The sequence below is a fragment of the Ascaphus truei genome, chromosome 1 (assembly GCF_040206685.1).
Source record: "Ascaphus truei isolate aAscTru1 chromosome 1, aAscTru1.hap1, whole genome shotgun sequence".
Taxonomy (NCBI): Eukaryota; Metazoa; Chordata; class Amphibia; order Anura; family Ascaphidae; genus Ascaphus; species Ascaphus truei.
Genome location: NC_134483.1, coordinates 317,509,456 through 317,530,282, shown reverse-complemented (window position 1 = coordinate 317,530,282; position 20,827 = coordinate 317,509,456). Strand labels below are relative to the sequence as shown.

The window sequence follows — 20,827 nt, the reverse complement described above, 5'->3', positions numbered from 1 at the left end:
CCATGCTAGTGATCCATCCTTGACTGCAGTGGTTGTCACCCACCTCTACTCGGCTCTTCGTCTCTTATGTCGCTCTTTACTCACACAGGGGTTTCTCTATTAAGTTTGTTTATTACAGTAACCTTGATTGATTCACATTCCCTGGTTGTGTCTTTAGGGACTACATACGCCAAGAGTAAAGCTGGTCGGTAAATGGGATTGGTATGTACATTGGACAAGTTCCATGCTATATTCTCTGTTTTATATTTTGTTTCACTTCTTAAATGATGTAACTAGAGGACACTCACCCGTGTGATATATTTCCAGGCTATTTTGGTTGTTTTACAGATATTCATCTTCAGTTACTAATTTTGATCACATCAGACCGATTGGAAGGATGGACACTTATGTGACTTTCTTTTTCTGCCATTTGGCCTCTGTAGCCTGAATGATCTGTTATAACCTGTGTTGGGTAGCGTATGTGGGGCCACTTCTATAGTGCACTCACTGTTCTTTAGAAACTGTGTATGCATCAACTAATTATCAAAGTGTATGCATCAACTAATGATCAATCTCTGTGAATCTAACTTTTCTTTTCCTCCCCGCATATTTATGTACTTACACGCATCACCGCGGTAATGGAGACGCTCCTGTGATGTTCTGCCGACCGCCCTTTGGCCGTATCGCAACTTGCCATGTGACGCACTGACGTCAGGATTCTCTCTTCTATCCTTCCGTGTGTCTGGGTGTCAGCACGCATCACCATAGCAATGGAGACGCTTCTACGACGCTCTGCCGATCCCCTCTATGGCTGCATCGTTTGATCGAGTGTCATCACGCAACGCGCTACCGTAATGGCCTTTGACGGCTCAGCGTCTCCCCAATGATGCCATCAGAGGGAGGAGTTATAACAGAAGCTGATCTGCCGGGAGAGCTGTGTCCTCAGCTACACAGTGCGTGGACTAGTTTGCCTGTGTCTTCACCATTAATCGGGTTCTTTAGCCTACTGCCTTTGCCTATTCTGACTGCACGGAGCTTGTTCTGGTTACAAGTAACATTGATTCTGTATATTTCGGCATTGGGTTATTGAGGGGTTTTGTCATCTCTATTATATTATATTTTTATTTTAGTGTAGCACATGTCCCTCCCCCACCCTCCTCCATCTGGAAGATTATGGCTATGCGACTGCTTGGTGTAGTGCTGGTTACCCCCTGGGTACGGGAGAGATGAGTTTCACGCGATGGTGTGGGGGCACATTACAGACCTTTAGGGATCCCTTTGGTTCTTCTCTTTGTGGTATCAGCGCCTCCAGGCATAGGGGGCTTCAGCAGTGCCTGAAGGGGGTCCCACTATAACAATCCTTAATCTCTCTACCTCTTTCCATACAGACTGCAGCGGAGCCAAAGGTACAAATGAAGTCAGCTTGAGGAGGGGGGAAACCCCATAGGATAACCTGTCACTGTCTATATCTTACTAGAACTTACATGACAGGGGAAGGTACAGAGGCAGCTGGACCAGTCAATGCTACATTAGAGAGGGAGGCACACAAGAGGACATCAAAGGAAGTACCACAGATTACTTTTAATCTTGTGGTAATGGGCCCAAAACGTTGCCTCTCTGTTATGCCTTTCTACTAGCTTTTTCTTTTCCCTTTCCCTCACCCTTTTTTCCCTCCTCTGCCCCTCCTCTGTTTTTCTTCTGTTTTCTCACTCCACGGTCCCATCCCCCTATCATTCTACAGTGTTTTCGTTCTATTCCACTAGGACTGTTTACTTTCTATGATTGAGCCTGAGTATGAACTGTGCCTATTTTCATTCCCATATCATCATGTATCCCGTGCATGCACTGGGTCTGTTTCTATCTATGTATGCTTATTTGGTTCTTTCTGTTCAGTAAAAGAAAATATTTTTCCTTTTGACGCCCACCTGTATGTTTGTTATATTACTCTCTGCTTGCGTGCTGGGAACTCTTCAGTGTTCTGTCTTAGTAAGGTAAAGGTTCAAGAGCAAAGACAAGCTAAGACTACCACAAGGTAAGTTACCAATACTTTTGTGGTGGGAAGGCGGCTCAGATTTGAGTCTTGCAACCAGGCACAAAATATCCGCCCTCACCACTGCAATGCTTAAAATATAATATAAAGGGCCTACAAAACATGGTGACTGTGACAGAGAGCGCACACATTGTTGAGAATTGTGGGTAACCTGGGCAGTGCCCCTCCAAATTCCTCTGACACTCAACAGACAAATACTGGGGTGAGGTTTGTAAAGTGTTATACAAAGAAATATATCTATTGTACATATTAGTCTGCTCTTACTTTGCCAAACATTTTTCATGCAGCCCAAATACTCTTTTACTTTGTACAGTATGAAGGAAGAAATGCTACCCAAAGTGAATTTTGAAAAGTTGGCAGCTAGGACTAAAAGTATTGTTCCTTTCCAACCTGAAATGGGATCCAATGCCTAGAATTGGATAATTGCCTTTTCTTGGTTCTTGTGTTTCATACCTTCTTCTGTCTGGGTTCCTCAGGGTGGTGCTATTTTGACAGAAGTCAACACAGTAATAGGAAGATGCTGTGGAAATGCCTGTCAGAACCAATTATATAGCTTCAAGATTCACCTCATGGCCTTAAAACGTCTTTAAAAACAGCAATTACTGAAGCACAGCAGGTCAAAATGAATACACGCTTGGCTCTCGCACTAGCTCTCAGAAAACATATTGATGCCCTTATATAGCATCAGAATCAGCATTCTGGGGTAGAGGAGTCAACAAGAACTTTGGCTGTGGTCAAAGTTAAACCAGGGCACAATGAATAATTTATTGTTAGGGTTTAGTGTCACACAGATCATTGCCTCCAATAAGAGATGGGGAAAAAAACCGTATCCCAGAATGTAGGGATCTTGAAAAGACTAAAATATAGGGTCATTAATAGTTATTTGAACACAGCATGGCCTCAATTTTCATTTATTTCATACACCATAAAATAAACTTAAAAGGAAATGTCACCCAAGCTTTAAAAATGAGTAATAGTCATTCAGCTCCACAAACCTTCAACATCCTGCTAATTAGCTACATATTCCATATTCCTGCAAGACACATTTTACAAGCTGATGCTAAATAAATTATTTGGAGCTTAATCTCTGCTCTGCCTTATGGTCTACAATCATTTCCTGTGCAATGCATTGCACATCCTCAAGAGATTAAAGTAGCAGTGGCCGCAATTTGGCCATTTATAGATGTGATCAAGTATGCACGTAACGAATAGCAACAAAGGTGTCCAGTGCATTTTGAAGCACAGACCTACTGCTAAAGGTGTTGATGATCTTTTCACTGCCTCTGAAGCTGGTGAACCTGCTTTAACTCTCTTTCTGACCTTGGACAGGTCAGTATCTCCCTGGAGGCATCAAAATTAGACTGAAGGGACAGGGTCAGGGACTCACCGTGCCTGCAAAATTCTATGCATAGACACTAAATGGTTTAAAGCAGCAGTCCAAGCAGCCTTTATTCCCCCCTTTAATATGTGCATCAATACAATCCACACAATGATAAGTAATTAGCTAAGTTGCCAATCGATCCGTTCTCCTGTGATCGATCGGCGAAGATTCGGCTCGTGGGTGTCAGTGCAGCAGAAGAGGAGCAAAGATGCAAAGTTCTGTGAGGAAGATCATGTGACCAGGCAGTCACTAGATACAATTGGTGCACTGCTAGAAAGAGGGCAGGCATCAAAAAGGTGTGTGCCAGAGCCTGTTTCAGAAGAGGAAGGGGATGTGACTTTGTAAATGGTTGTTATAGAAAAAATGCATGTTACATTATAATACATTAAAAATGTAATTCCGAGTTGTTTAAAAAACATGCTACAATTATTTTCTCATAGTACAGAACTGATTTATTTAAAAATATATATATACATGTAGGATATTGCTTGGTCTGCAGCTTTAAGAGGTACAAAAAATATTACAGTTTAGAATTTGGGTTAAATAATAACGCCTACCTGTAAATTCAACCTGTAATGTCCTTTCCAAAACTGCAGGTGTTGAAGAACAGATATATTTTTCAATTCATTTCTGCTGCTCGTGGAATAGAAGTAAAAGTCTGCAGAATGATGCTGCACTCCCACCATTAATTAATAAAATCCCTTAGTAAGACACCAATTAGCCTGATTTACAGACACTATGATTACGCTGAGCTAGGAACTTGTTTCGTAATGTGCAGAGATGCAGGTAATTGCTAAACCATGTGTAAAAGACAGGCAATTCTTCCTAAAGGCCAATCTGGAGACTGAACATGTATTCAATTGGGCAGCAATGCATGCTACACCATTAAAAAAACAAAAATGACTTTATCTTAACCAGCGTCTCCTACTTTCTAACCACACTAATCATTTCTTCAGGAGCACCCGTTTGGATATACATTTTAGAGAAAAAAAAATATTATTGAATATCTTTTGAAAGAAAAATATGCCTCCTTGATTGTTCCTAGGTGGTGACCCAAACATAAATGCTGATGGTGTTGGAAACACCTGGGATCAAGAAAGTGTGGGACAGCAATTTCCAAAAATAGAAATATGAAACTTTTGAGTTGTTTAATCAATTGCTGCTTTAAATGGGTAGTTAGTCACACCGAGTGGGTCAGAAAAAAAACAAATCAGCATACTGTAATTGACTGCCTTATAAAAAGTCCACCACTCTTAAAGTGACTTCTTACCAGGAACACTTCGTTCCCCCACACCAGAGCTTAACATTTTACCTGGAGCTTTGAGGACTAGCAAACAGTCTTATAACCGAAAGGCATTAGATAATGATTGCAATTCTCCAAAACTTTTGTTTACAACATCAGCTCTATTTAACCTATTAAAACCCAGATCCACAAAAGGGTGCTAAGCTTTAGCACACCTTTACTCCCATTCAATCTGAGCTTAGCTTAGCACCCTTCTGTGGATCTGGGCCGAAATGGGGCTACTGTGCTAGGTGTGAGTGCCACTTTAAAAGAGAAACCCCTGACATTTGAAGCTTCTAATAAAAACAATTAATAAAAAAAAAACCTCGACATTTAGCTTGGCCTGTGAACATTTGACAATCCTAGCAGAAGATTGTGTGTATTACTTTCCTCTTCTATTTTGCATCTTTATTGCCATATTGAAAGATATTTGTGGTGCCTTCTTTATTTACAGATGTAGCCATGCCACCTTTGGCTACTAACTTGCCCTACTCCTGGCAGTAAGTCCTGCTAGAATCAGGCTGCCAGTAGTCAATATGGGTTTTCCCTACTCACTGGAGCTACACTGGAGTGATAGTGGGAGGCGGTGACATCCGGCATGAGCATGTCCAATCATGGAACAGACCTGGTGCCCTCCTCCTGGCTGTACTTAAGGGCAGTGCCCCCCTAAATTTAGCAGTGCATGTACCTACTTGAGAGGGGCAGGTCACACAGCCAAGAACCTGACTATTGGGCCTTCTCTGGTCCTCTTCCCTTCGGGGAGAGTGAGTGTGTACCATACCTCTGCCCCTGCTAGAGGGGCAGGGAAGAGCTGGGACTGCTGCGGGTGCCCTTGGCCTGTAGGGAAGGTTCAGGGACCATCCTTCAGTGAGCAGCTGACAGTTGCTGCATTGGGCAGAACCCTGCCGTGTACTGTGCTGCACAGAGTGAGAGAATAAACCGTTCCTGTTATACTCCTGCCTAGTGTGTGATGTTACTGGGGGGAGAGGTGATAGTTCTACTGTAGGAGATCATCTCCACCTACCTGAAGCCTACAGCAGATGGAGGCGCCGCACTGCTAGAGAACCACATGGATAGAAGAGAAAAGGTTTTTCACCAGGCGCTCCTGTTGATGTTCTGAGCGTACAGTAATATACAAATGAACAATCAAATAAAATATACAAACGGTGACAACTTGCTGCTCGACCCTCGCTGGACCCTCCTAGGTGATCCTTTGTATAACGTAGTTAGTGGAAATCAGGGAGCGCAGGTCACCGATGGGTACATGAGGAATAAAACAGAAAAATCTCATGCTGATAATGCCTGTTTATGGGGCTGTCCTGTAAGTCTCCCCTGCCTACACCATTTTGTATGCTGATCGTTATGAATACATCTTGTTGATCTTACCCTCACGGTCTCATTTGATTTCTGTTGTTATTTTTATTTTTTACTGGTTATTTTTCATTCATATTTGATTGTGTGTTGGGCATTCATTTTGCCTTTAACACCTATTAGTATCTCTCCGGCTCTACTCTTGAGATTGAAGTTGATTTTGTTTTCAGTGTGATTTCTCACACTTTTTTACTGCATTTGTCACCCCATTCATTCAGTTCTGTGCTCACAGAGTTGCACTATATATTTTTCTGTTTTATTCCTCATGTACCCATCGGTGACCTGCGCTCCCTGATTTCCACTAACCAGAGAACCACATGGGTAATGTACCCCAGAAACCTAATCCTGTGGCCCCGCTACCATCGGCGGACAGCTCAGCCCTCCTTAAGCACAGCAGGGGTGGTACCAGTCTGAACCCAGGATTGGGCAACCTCAGACCTGATCCCACCTCCTCCCCTGTCATCCCAACACAGCAGGTATCATGCACCACATACGTAGTAATGGCAGAATCTCCCAGAGGGTTGGGGAACCACCGTTATGCATACATGATTTTTTTTTCAGCAAATGCCCAAATTTAGGGAGTTATACACAAGCCTGGAAGAGATGCATATACATCCCCAGGTACTTCTTTCTATTAAGGAGATTTGATAGTTAAATCAGGCCCCTTTTATTATAGAAAACAAAATCATAGGGGCCTATGAAGTAAGCGTTCATAAGCCACTTATCAACCACTTATCGCCCAAAATGCCTACTGCTATTCAGTAAGCGGTGATAAGTGGGTGATAAAAGACTGAATCGCTCCAAAAAATTGGTCATAAAAAAAATCACTGAGGCTTTTCGGCATGTTCATAAACTCACGCAATTCTAGTAGCAGTGATTTGGCTATGAACGCCTTTCACCGCTCTAGAATGGTGATTTTATCACGAAATCCTCACGCCAGAAAAAGTTGGTGTAAAGGTGTTGGAAACCTGCAGAGAAGCGGCGAGATGGGACTTAGAAAAAAATTATTTTTTTTCCTGCATAGGATTGATGCCGGGAATCTCTGGAGCTGATTAATATTAGCACCAGAGATCCCTGGCATGAACCCTATGCAATAAAAATGCATTTACCGTAAACTTCATTACCATAGCGGATAGCCTCAGGGACCCCCTACTTGCCGAGATACAGGCCCCGTTATGGGGGGCCAGTATCTCCTATGCATTTAAATGTCCGCGTCACATGACCATGGGAATAAAATGCATAGGAGATACTGGCACCCCATAACGGGGCCTGTATCTCGGGAAGTAGGGGGTCCCCAAGGCTGAAACCAATGCAGTTCAGCTCAGGAGACCCCCTGCTCATCTAAACTATTATCAAAATTAAAATTTATACACATGCATTTTGGGCGAGATTTGCACAGGGAGAGACGGCTCTCTCAGAGCAGCTCTCTCTGCAGCAGATACAACTCGCCGGGTAAGGCCTTTTCAGAGGGTCGTTCATCAGATCACCGGCTAATCGCCCCTTTTTGTGAATTTTGCTATGACAGGTAATGAAGGCTTTCTGAATACCGTGATACCAACGCTCATAAAAACGGTGATTTAAATGGCCCGGTGATTTTTTTTATGAACCTCAAGTGCATGAGGCCCATAGAGTTTACCTGATAAATTGGGAGTTGCCTGTATAGTAGATGTACAATGTACTGTAATATTCACCTCTGTTAGCAATCACTCAGTGATTTATTTACCAAGACAAAATCACTATGTCTGCAGTTACTTATAAACCCAGTACAGACATTTTGTAGCATAGCCAGCATGCAGTTATATTAATTCCTACTTTCCCTTTAAGTCTCTCTAAAAGCCATTTATATTGCTAGTTCTTTGCGTAAGGGACTCCTTTCATGATATGCTTTTTTTAATGTACCCTCTATTCTGTCCCATATTTATCTATAGTATATGTAACAGTGTTTTCACCACCCTATGGCAGATTTCCCTGTTACCAGGTGCATGGTGCATGTACCTGTAGGTTCACAAGAGGCTGAGGTGTCTGCCGATGGTAGGGGGAACTGCAGAACAGACTTCTGGGGTACATACCTGTCATTTACTCCATGGTACTCAACGCCTCCATCTGCTGTAGGCTACAGATGTATGGAGGTAATCTCCCACAGTAGAATGGTTTCCTCCCCCCCCCCACCCCAGAAAGATTACACACCAGGCAGGAGGTATATGAAACAGGAACGGGTTTATTCTCTTCTGCTCCCAGCGCAGTCACTTGACAACTCTTCCCAATACAGTCCTAATTTTGGTCTCAGACTTCAGATGGTCCCTGGACCTTCTCTACGGGGCATGGGTACCCGCAGCAGTCCTTGCTCTTCCCCTGCCTACTAGTAGGACCAGGGGTATAGGTAATCACTCACTTCCCCTAAGGGAAGGAAACCTGGGCCTGTCAGTGCACAGCAGCCTGGGTGTGATACCTTGTCTCTCTCAATGGTAGAGACCAACTAACTATAATTTAGGATGCAACCCCCTTAAGCACAGCAAAGGGGGGTACCAGTCTGAACCCAGGATTGGGCAACCTCAGACCTGATCCCACCTCCTCCCCTGTCACTCAAGGGTACTTGCCTTGAGTGTGGAAACCCCATGATTGATACCAACACTGCCTGTTGTTACCAGGACTGATATGTCAGTACAGAGTAGAATAGTAGCCACACCCAGCCAATGCTACATATATGTGGTGTATAGTATATCTGTAAAGCACTGCATAAACCATATAATATATGTACGAGACCCATCATGAGTAGAGGAGGATGTATTGGATCCTGGCTAAAGGTTCAATGGCTGTCTCAGAGTTGGATCACACATGGTATACCCAGGAAACCTGTTTTGTGCTGCTTGACCCATGACATTTTGACAGTAAGATGACTACTCTGCCAGTTAAAAGAGCACAAAGGACACTCACCACACATTCTGAAATCCTGAGAAATCTTAAACGCCTACCTCACCCTCTCTTCTAAGGCCGTGTCCATAGATGGACAGGCCGTGCTGAGGCGTGCGGACGCTCCGCGCTGAGCCCCTGCATCCACAACGAGGATGCTTTGAGAGGGGGCTCGCGCGAGCGTCCGCAGGCGTGCGGAGGCGTTGGAGGTTTCAGCCGAGCGCCAAGCTGTTTTTACAGCGCGCTGTCGGCTGAAACCCTCCAATGAGAGTGGGGCTGCGTCAACGTCACGGCGCCGTGACGTCGGCGCCGTGACGTCGACGTCAGTGCGTCGCGGTCGATTGGCCCAGCGACGTCACTGACCCGCCTCCCTCAGTCTCCCCCCACCTCCGATCGCGGACGCTGGCTCGCCTGTATGGGCATGAAATCGCCCAGCTTCTGCAGGCGAGCCTCAGCGTCCGCGCGCCTCAGCACGGCTCTCCCCCTCTATGGCACGGGCCTAAGCCCTATGGTCTGAGAGGTTGGGGGCATACTTAGGCTACGTCCATGCTGCCGCTGAGAGCGCTCATGCTTGAGAGAGGTGACGTCACCAACTCTCCAAGCATGAGCGCAGACTGTCCTGCATAATTTTGGCACGAGCGGGGTACATGGACCGGGGCTAGTTTTATGTGTAATGTGTGTGTGGCTGTGTTCTGTGTGCATTGACTGCTGCTGAGCGCGCTTCAATGTCAATTTTGTTTGACTCCCAAGCTTGGGAGAGCATACGTGCACGCTCACAAGCGCGCGCCGCATGAGCGTGACCGTACCAATTGATTTTAATTGCAGTGATTGCACCATGTGCGCTCAGCGGCAGCATGGACGCAGCTTTAGGAACATAATGCAAAGCAGGCTCTGCTATGCTCTTAGGCCTCGTCCATAGTGCAAGATACGGAGCAAGCTACATAGCTTGTGCTACAAACAAACCAAAAAATATTCCAAAGCACATGGCCATAGTGAACACGAGCTTGCACGTGAGATACAAGGATACCAAAAGCAGAGGAGACAAACTTGTTTGCTATCGCAGCGAGAAAGCCTGGTCATGTGAGCGGCTAACAGCCAATGAAAATTTTGTAAGCTATTCTGCCTGGATACTGTTCAAATGACTTGTTGTCAGTTGAGCTGTGCTTGCTGTGAGAATATGGACAACTCAACTATTGAAAATGTGATTTCTGAGGTTTACAAACGTGAACCTTTAATTCATACCATGACATAAATATCAATGATAATTTATGGAGAGAAATTTCTGATGCATTGTCCATTATTTGTATATAATTGTTCATTTTTATTATTGCACAATGCTTATTTCAATGAATCACATTTCAAAAAAATTTTTTTTAACAAGGCATGTTTTCATGCAGGACATAGTGTATATATATGTTTGCAGAATACGTCTGTAAATTGCATGGCATTATGCATTTTATTATTTGCTACAGGCGTGTTCTCATGCATGATGCTTCCTTGACACGCCCCCCCCCATGTCATGACCGCGCCCAACCCCTCGCTCGCTTCCCAAAAACCTACAGTCCACACATCGCTCACTTTCACTATGGACAAAGCCTTAGGCCTGGGACATGGTAGCACAGACCCAGCTGAGCCGCGCTGAGCAGGTGAACTTACCCCCTTCATCTGTAATCAGCGCGGCTTTAGTATCCCCTTCCACATGCGTGCGGAGGCTCAGCAAATTGAAGGAGACAGCCAGATTTAAAATTTCGGCGCTGAGGGGAGTGGAGGAGCGGTCACGTGACCGCAGCCATCCAATGGGAACGAGGGACTATCCCCGCCTCCCGCCACACCTCTGTCATGCATCCGTCACGCCTTCGCCCCGCCTGTGCCCCGCCCCCAACACGCGCTCACTGCCTCGCCTGCCAGGACGCAAAAAAGCACCAGCTTGAGCAGGCGAGGCAGAGCAGGAGCACGGCTTAGCGCGGCCAGAGGCACCATGCCCGCAGCCTTAGGCTGAGTCCCCGTTGGTGCTGAACGAGCTCCAAGCATGAGCGCCTGGTGTCCTGCATTTATGCGCGCGCGCGGGGGGGGGGGGGCATTGCGGGTAGTTGAGCGCGCGGGAAAATATATAGTTTTTGTTTATCTAAGCACCGAGCGCAGGTGAGCGTGTGTGCCCGCTCAAGTGCGCGTGCACGCACAGCGTGAGTGGGAACTTACATACTGTATATCTATATATGTAAGTAACCGCCGCAGGCATCGCCCGCTCAGCGCTACCGGGGACGCAGCCTTAAGCTTAAAGCCAGTAACTAGTCTACTTCTGTTTTGCATATAAGAAAACAAACAAAAACAAACCCCAGACCTTGTGGACCTGGATCAACGTTATACAGCCTGAGAAATGAAGCTTACATAAACGAAAAGGTGGGAACCACGTTGGAATTCCAGAGGTTTCATTAAAAAGGGGGAAAAAGCTTCCATTTCATTCCAAAAAGGCTTTGAGTTTAAGGGGACAGCCACAATTAAAAGGCTTCAAAAGAAAATGTGATATTTGAAAGATTCTACGCAATGAGTAATGTTGCGTCACTGCTTGTAAAGAAGCAAAATGGCTGCCATTATAGCAGTGAACTAATATAAGTCCTCTGTATTGGATGCACAAAAGGCACAGCATGTGTTGCTCACGCATTAGTTCAAAGCAGGGGTAACTTCACCTTCAGAAAAGATAACATTAGTTTAAGATATATCTGTGTAACAACTCTATGTTGCACTCTGCTGAAAATCCACTTTCCATCAACGTTCATGTCTACAAAAAATGTTCTTTACTACCTGCTGTTTATTATTATAACAGCAATAATATATTTTGAAACAAACTGCTTTTTATGTACAGAAACGGTTTGTCCTGTGAGGATTTTTGAAATTTAAGATCATTATATGCCTAAAAGGAGGTAAACACTGGTTTGCAATCACAAACGTTGTATAAAAAAAAAAATCAATTGCATGTATTTTTTCTTTCTTTCTTGGAATAACTTAGAATAAAAAGAAATATACAGTAGATCAGCTACAGAAAGACAATTTGTCATTTTTAAAAAGTCATGAAAAAAAAAATATTTGGGGGTTTTGTCTAATTTATTCCGATATTTGAATTTGTGGTAAAAAAAAGAAATTGCTGGTTTTTCCAAAGTAAAAATGATAACACAGACATCTAAATAAGAGGATGAGCCTTTCATGGATTTTGGCTTGAATTTTGCTTGGATTGGAAGATTAGTTCCAAAGTTCGACTCAAACGTTGAATGTGAAAGTTTGGATTTTGCACCTACGAACATGCCCATCTTAAATTTTCTTCATAAAAAAAACCAAGTATCAATAATGACAAGTACTGGGTCATTGTAATTGTATTACTATGATAGTTGCATGGTCTATTTACCTCTATATATGTAAATTTGTCTTTATTTATATTGCGCATTTAGTGTACATAGCGCTTTACAGTAGTAATAAACGTGACAATCATATAAATAACAAATAGTACAAATAACAGATCATGGGAATAAGTGCTTCAGACATAAAAGTAACATTTAGGAAAAGGAGTCCCTGCTCCGAGTAGCTTACAATCTAATTGGTGGGGAGGACGTACTGAGACAGTAGTTAATATAAACATTAACTTAATTTTCTTATACCAGTATTCCTATAACTGCTATAGTATGACACCCCTATAAATGTATACTTTAAATCTATAACATGTTAAATAAACGCCAACCTGAAAAAAAGGCACCAATCACTAGAGATGGGCGAATCCGCCCAAATCCATTTCCCGGATTTTCTCGCATTTTCCCCCAAAATCTGTTTCGCTGTGTAAAATCCACAAAACGATTTGGTCGGTTTTAATCAAGCGCGGATTCATCAAAAACTGCCATTGGATACAACCCATGGACGGATTTGTAGAATCCAATCCGCGGATTCCGCAATCTGTTGGTAGAGTTTTAACAATTCGCCAACAGATTGCTGAATTCGCGGAGTGTATTGGTAATAATAGTAACAAATCTGCAACCCGAATACCCCTGGCATCTGGGGACCAAAGGAACCGGCCGATCCGCTGCTGATCCAAATCCACCCATCTCTACCAATTACCTTGTTTGTCTATTAAAGAATCATTTTATTTTCCAAAAAAAAGGCTTTCACCCTATACGTTGGAAGCAGGGAGCACCTGCTTCTTGAGATACCTGACAAGGTAGAAAAATCCCTTAGGCAGAAACGCACTTTCAAATATGTCATTGCTATTAGTTCAAATGGATCCTATGTGGGACAACACATTTAAAAGTATGGATAATAAAGTTTTATTATAGCAATGCCATTTTAATAGCTCAAACCAGCAGAACTCTCTGTCTCTCGTGGGTATATATTTAAGTACTCCCTTAGTTGCACCGCGCCTCTATTATAATTGGAAGATAATCTGATTAAGTGGAGCAGGGCCTCTATTCAGTTCTTGGACAGTATATAACATAGCTCTACATTAAAATATGAGACTACGGTGACTCAATAATGGGGGAAACCTTTGCAGCAAGTTTTGCTTATAAAAGGTGTTGGCCACACCCACTATGTCTGGAATTCCACTAATTTTTGATAGTGTTATAAATAAGATGCTTCCTTTATCCCAAAGTCCGGTATACCATAAGCAAAACAATTTATTCAAACAAAGGGCCGGCTTCTGCTTTTTTTAAAAAAAAAAAAAAAATTTAAACAAAGTAATTCTGGCATTTTATAACAATATAATATCATGAGAATAACAGAAGTCTAACATTTAATGATTTCACATCAATTCATTATTTCCTGTTCATTGCCAGGCTATCATTACTGTTATTAACGGTGACTGCAACAGTGGGAATATTTTATGATGGCGACCGCATTGCGCAGTGATCATGAACCACATCATTGTCACATACAGCCCTGAAGAATTTAAAGTTGATGCTCCTTGTAATACAAAATGGCGGAGAATATTAAGTATTTTAATCAATCTGGTGCTTCAGGGGTTAATGTGGTCACAGTTTGTCTTAAAAATACAAGCATTGTGTTTATGACAGGTCAAGACCCTTCCTATGTCTTTGCTGATCTTCCTGCACACCTCGACCAGGACTAGGAGGCCATCAAAGCTACGTTGCTGCATCATTTCAATATCATCTCTGAAATCTACAGGCAAAGGTTCCGTGCCCTTCAGCATGGTTGTACCGGTGGCTTTTCTGAGCTGGTGGGGTGGCTGACATATTTGTGCAAGCAGTGGGTTGGGGGGCTGGAAATTGAAAGCTTTGCAGGGTTATTGGATCTCACAATTCATGAGCAATTTTTTACCCTGTGCCCACCTGAAGTAAGAGAGTGGGTGAAGGACCGAGGTACTAAATCATCCACAGAGGCTAGCCAGCTTGCAGGCTCCTACATGGCTAACAGAAGTCCAGCAGTTAACAAGGGGGTCCCAGGATGTAAGGGGGGTAAATTCGAAGAAACCCCACAACCTTCTCCTGTTTCATCTACTGATGCTTCTTTTGGGGGGCGGTTGGCGCACCGGGACAGGGGGATACAAGCTGGTGTTTTGCCCGCAAACAGTTGGGATATATCAGCACCAACTGCCCAGAAAGGAGACCACTGCCGCTGGAAGTGATTGCTCCTCAAGAGTGCACCTAAGTGCTTATGGGCCACAAGAAAACAGAGGTGCCCTCTTACAGCCAGTCACGAAGAGTCAGAAACACACCCAAGAACTGAGACACGCCCGGTGCTACACTTACCCTGGTGTGGCCAGGACTGGTGCGACCTGATTAAATAATTCCTGGAATATTGGGGTGGCAGGGGGACTGCCACGTTTTACTGGTGGCAAAGGTATACTTGAATTGGGGTACTGAGCAGGGTGTGCGGGTGGTGGAAGTAAATGATGATAATCCTGCTAATGTGAAAGATGGTTACCCAATATGAGAATGCTGTGATCCAACAAGCACAGGAACCCACTGAAACATTTCAGGTACTGATGCACACGGGGGAAGGGTGACTGACAGGGGTTGTACAGCAGTGGGGGGCCATGGGGACCTCCAAGTACAATTCATCATCATCAACCAAATGGTTGCAGAGGGTCCCGAGGAGGTGATTGAGGGGGGATGTAGCAAAGTGGCGGCCAGAGAGTCCTTCCAATTACCACTCCTTATCACAGGGGAACCAAAGGGGGTTAGTGAGCAGGCCTGTACCAAAGTGGGGGCGAGAGAGAACTTCAAATTGCAGCTCATTATCACAGGTGAAACCAAGGAGAAGATTGAGGGGAGGGGGGGGGGTGGATATGGGTTGCTACCCTCAGAGAGCTTCCCTTCCCATTACAGATTATCACAGAGGGCTAAAAGGGGGTTAGTGAGGGGGGTTGTACCAAAGTGGGGGGCCGATATAGTTTTCCTTTACAGTCCCTTGTTACAGGAGACACCGAGGGGAAGACCGAAGGGGTTATTGTGGGGGTTGGTACCGGAGTGGTGGGCAAATATAATTTCCCATTATAGCCCGTCAACACAGGAGACCCCAGGGGGGGTGTCCAAGGGGGATTGTGTCAGAGTGGGTGGCAGAGACAGATTCCCATTACAGGGTATCATCCCAAGGGACTAAAAGGAAGTGCTAAAGGGGAGTTGTACTAAAGTGGGAGAAAATGAGAGTTTCCCATTGCAGTCCATCACCCTAGATCTGACAGTAATTATGGACCCGGGGGATAGTGATAGGCCAGAACAGGCTGTGACTGCTGAGGGAGAGGCAGGGAGACAGCCAACAAGAGAAAGAGAGAATGAGGCTGAGAAAGAGAGTGGGAGAGACAGTACAGAGAAAGAGGAACTGGCAGAGCAAGAGAGCGAGCCCAAGAGACAGCCAGCGAGAGCCAGAGATAAAGTAAGAAATAAAGCAAGGCTCGAAGAGAGAGCGAGAGAGAGAGAGCCTAAGAGACAGTCAGAGGAAGAGACAGCTAGACGTGTATCCCTGATGGATGTTTCATCACGCCAAGGTGAAGGCAATATTTGTGTGAGCGCGGAGACTGGTGTGTAAGCCAGCCCTTTCGCTCATTTTAAGGAGGGAGGTGTAATAAAAATGTCGCGGAACATTAAGTATTTTAATTAATCTGGTGCTTATGGGCTTAATGTTGTTATAGTTTGTCTTAAAAATACAAGAAATTGTGTTTATGACAGGTCAAGACGTTTCCTGTGTCTGTGCTAATCTACAAAGAGGGCTTAATTGGGGGGGAGGCTATCACCGGTGGCCCACTAAAAGGCAATGTGTGTAGTTTAAAAGGCTATCAGCCTCAAAGAAAACTGTAACCTTATTGAATTATCATTGTTCATCATAGAGAGAGGTGACAAACAGGTCATCACTTAAGTGGAGGACTTTATTAAAAATGAGGGTATCGTGTCATCTATTCTGAATAATAACAGGTACATATTTTACATCATTGTAATAAGACGAATCAAATCATACCACACTCTTCATGATTAAGGGGTGCTAAAGACAGATAACTGGGTCTCCTGTAAAAATAGACATTATGCTGCCAAGATGCAGGTGTGCATGTGTAGAGCACAGATGCAACTGTGAAGATGATGTCTGTCTAAGTATTCAGGATCTGAAGTTATTAATGTTTCTTTATTCAGTGAAGACGTTAAAACGTTAGCAAAATGTTTTTTTCCCCTTAATTCATAAATGTCACCCAAGTAGCTGATTTACAACAGGGGTCGGTCTTTGTGTGTTTTAATGCAAGACGGTCTGGGCCTAAATGTTGGCATGTTTGAATAGAAAATCAGAATTCAACAGAGGTGTGTTTTGGGATCAGAACATGTGAATTCTCTTCTACTCCAGTGACCTCTCTGGGACAGGACCTATGACATATGGTAACATACTGTATAGGGATTTCAGTTATGTTTTATCCTGTTATTTTAAGAAACGCTCTGCATTTACTGTAACTGTATGTTCTTGTAATAATATTTTTATATAATCGAAGCACTGTATTTTTGTATATTAAAGCCAAACTTTAATAAGTAATGCTTTGGGCGCTGATTGAACGCTTTGTATAGAGTAACTTACATTTTCGACCCATTTTGCAACAACAGATTTTTGTGTGATAAGTGCATAGTTTTTTGTTAATAAACAGGGACCTGAGACCATGGCAAATATATATAAAATTACATATTTTTTTTGCATATTTCTTGAGAGGTGGAGGCATATAAATATGATTGCAATCAAGTAAGGGGTTAATATCAACTTATTGAAAGTACCTTGTGCAGGAGAAAGGTAATATGGCAAAATGCTGATAAACTATGAATATCATAACTGCTACTGTGAGATCCCTTGAGCTGTGCCAAGCTTGAACAATAATTGGATCAACACGTACTGTATACTGAAAATATCTCCCAAAATGACTGGGGGATCACCAAAAAGTCACCCTAACTTCTAAGACTTATCATCTTGATTAATCCCAGTGCAGTTTTATTCACTACTTATTTTCTCGTGTGCTGCATTTGTCAAGATCACATGATAACGTATTACTTATTTAGTGTCAATCTCACTCACTTTGAAGATGGTCCTTAATCCTTTTAGTATTATTATTCTTACTGATGCAAGTGAATTCCCACTTTGTAAACTCACATTACAGTACCTCTGTTGGTTTTTTGGTCCCAATAATGTTGGTTCCATGCACATTTATAGTTTTGCATTTATTGATTCCACACTGAATTTAGAGGTGTTCTCTTGCCGACCTCAGCCCCATGTTAATTGACCATGGAGTTGTATTCAGGTATTCCTTCATCAGTGAATCATTCTTTCAATTACCAGCTTCATCCTCCGCTCCTTGTACCTTAAGGCTTCAATTTATCTGCCTAATAAAAAAATACCACAGTGGATCAGCACTCAAATGGAGAAAGATATTCTCTTTATTCATTTGAGTGCTGTTCCACTGTGGTATTTATTATTAAGCTGTTTGTACATATCAGTGTTGGTACAGGATCCGAGCACCTAAACACAGGACGTGTGTGACAACTGAGGAAGAGGACTGAGTGCATGCAAGTTCAACAAATTGTATTTTTCATCTGGCTCCTTCAAGACCACTCTCATTTTTATCCTTAGCAGATATCTGAGACTGGTTCAGAGTCTAATTCACATCAAGTCATTGCACAACAAAAGTACATTTATACTTTTTATGTACATACTTTTGATACAACCTCAATTTGTAGAGCTCATTTGTCTAGTGGTGCTCTACTGTCAATCTTACCTGTCAAATGCTGGCTTCTCTCCACAGTCAAAGGCATCTTGTAATTCTTTGACTAGGTTGGCTTGACCAGGCAGTCTAAACAGTCCTTCTTCTGTCAACCCACTCTGCCTGATAAAATCCACACATTGCTCCACCAACAATGGAGCAAGACGAGTGCCGTATCTCTTCTCATAACGTACTGTGTCTTCCAGCTTCTGACCAAAAATACCTACAAATGAGAATAAAGTATAAGTAGTGCATACACATTATGTATCAACAATGTAACCAGCAATCGAAGTTGCAATATACTGTAGCAGACTTGCCTTTTGCAACTTTGGCATTTTCAGTGTCATCACAAAGGATAAATCCACTGAAATGCATTACTACTGCCATTGCCTAGGCCCTAGACTGTTTCCCCTGGAACAGCGCAAACTTATTATTTTTTATCACTGTTGCCATGCAAAAATGCACATAGAGCATTTGATCATTTCTGCATTTGCCCTCTAATGAGGGAGACAACTCACTATTCTAGGATTTGGTTAGGCACTGTACATGAAAGGATAATGGATCATGCAAAACCGTGTTTGTATGATTTCATAATATTTTACTCCTGGATGCTTTTTGGAATATGTCACCCAGGGGTAAAATATAAAAGCGGTTTCATTTATCTTGTCTCATGTTTATATAGGCAGAACATGAAGCAACATTTAGTATGTTTATTGATTAGCTCATTTCTACCATTCTCAGAGCTATCAAGTGTTCTCCACCCCTGACAGTGAAAAGTAGCCTCACATGTGAGATTTGTGAGACTTCTTTTCCCCTCTGCAGAAGGGCATCCAGCGTCTAACAGAAATATTATTAGAGTAGGGCGCCTTTCGTCAGCAGAATTTCCGCAGATTAGTCTCAAAAAGACAGATTGTTTTTTTGTGGTTACTGAAACTTCGTCCAATGGATTCAGAATCCAAATCCGTAAACTGGTTCGTTGTGGGAGGAGTGTATAAATAGGGACGCAGCCTCAAGTTTCAGCCATTGTGTTCTTCTGTGGATTGGATTCTGTTGACGGACTCTTTAAAATCCATGACCCCAAGCCCCATTTATGGATTTTGAAGAATCCGAGCGGCCTAAAGATGATGAAATCCGACTTCGGATTTCATTGTGCGGATCGGATTGGGTCGGAAAACCCGGGAAAATCCGCGGATCGGATTCAGACAAGTCAGCCCAGTTATGATGCAGGATACCACAGGGTTGTGACATACATTAAGGCGATGCAGTTATGATGAGAGGGGTGGGGATAAGACATGAGGGGAGGTTGTGGTGCAGGGGGTGAGGTTTAGGACTTTGTCCCAGGGTCTACCCTCAGCATGAGATTTTCCTCATCCTGCATGAGATAGAGCCCTAATATGTAAGGCGCAACCAAATTGCATGTTTTGCCATAACTGCTGTTTCTTAGCCACCATAATAAATGCAGAATTGCCTCTGTATGTTCTCCCCACTTACAACCTAGATTCTAGGGACTATTTTCCTATTGTTTTATGTCTGAAGCGCTTATGTCATCTGCATTACTGCTGTGAAGTGCTATGTCCCTGGATGGCACTATATACAGTAAAGATAAACATACATACAAAGGCTAAAATAACATGAGCTGTGTGCCAGACAAGGAGGATGAGGGAGCATGGTAATTTCTACTGAGACAAGCACCAGATTCTAAAATGCCAGAATGTTTATAGGTGGTGATCAGCTGCAATGAATTATGTTGCTGGAACATGCATTATGGGAAGACAGGTCTGGAATGCCTAGTCCTCCACAGAATAAATGCCAGCTTTGATCTTACAACTGAGGTGTGTGTATGTATGGATGTAGGTTTTAGTGTCAGTTTTTTTATTTTTTTTTATGATGATGTGTCAGTTTATCTTACATAGCATACAAGAAAGCAGAAAATAGTATGTGAATTTCACAAATGTCGTCAACTGCTCAAACTCATGGAGAATGCATAGCAGCATGTAGGAGAGGAAACCCTATAATCATGGCTGCAAGGAAGTACCATTAAATTCACTTTAGGTTAATAACTCAGAAAAGATGTCAGCAAAGACTCTGCGTCAGTGAATGCGTCCTGTAAAATCTTGGGACGGGGGGAGTTGTAGTCAGCATGGTGTGGACAGACAGAAACCTATTAAGTGCAGCATGGTGCGGACAGACAGAAACCTACTAACGGACTGAGTATCAAAGCAAAATAAGAGGTAGATTCTCAGGTCGCTAATTTTATGTTATCTCAATTTAATGTAACCATATGCATAACACAGATCCCAAAAGGTGCTTAGCACTACGTTGTTCAGCCATTTCCATTAAAAATAAGGGAACCTTAAATATTAAGAGACCTTAGGCTTCTTCATATGCAAATCATGTGTAATGAGCAGTTTACCTACCAGCGGAGATTCTCGAACCTACGTTACAGTTAAAAAACGCTAATAACGCAACGGTATTTAGCGCCTGCTGAAAGCTGCCCTTACTCATTTCTAATCCCTGAGGAGCATTGCGTTATTTCTTCAAATAGCCCACAGGGGAAAAGGGAAGGTCTTAAGTTGTACCCATATGAATGGAGTGCGTGTAAGAATTAACCCTTTCATAATTTTATACTAACAG

The 20,827-nt window shown here is 43.1% G+C and overlaps 1 protein-coding gene across 7 annotated transcripts in view; it reads right to left on the bottom strand.

Moving 5' to 3' along the window:
• The window catches only part of ARHGAP24 (Rho GTPase activating protein 24), a 1,092,414-nt gene that overhangs the window by 30,321 nt on the left and 1,041,266 nt on the right, over nt 1-20,827 (bottom strand). For all 7 annotated transcript variants that reach the window (XM_075605746.1, XM_075605737.1, XM_075605756.1 and 4 more), the window contains one exon: nt 18,209-18,416. In XM_075605746.1, coding sequence (XP_075461861.1) covers nt 18,209-18,416 — 208 coding nt within the window. The remainder of the gene's footprint in view (nt 1-18,208; nt 18,417-20,827) is intronic.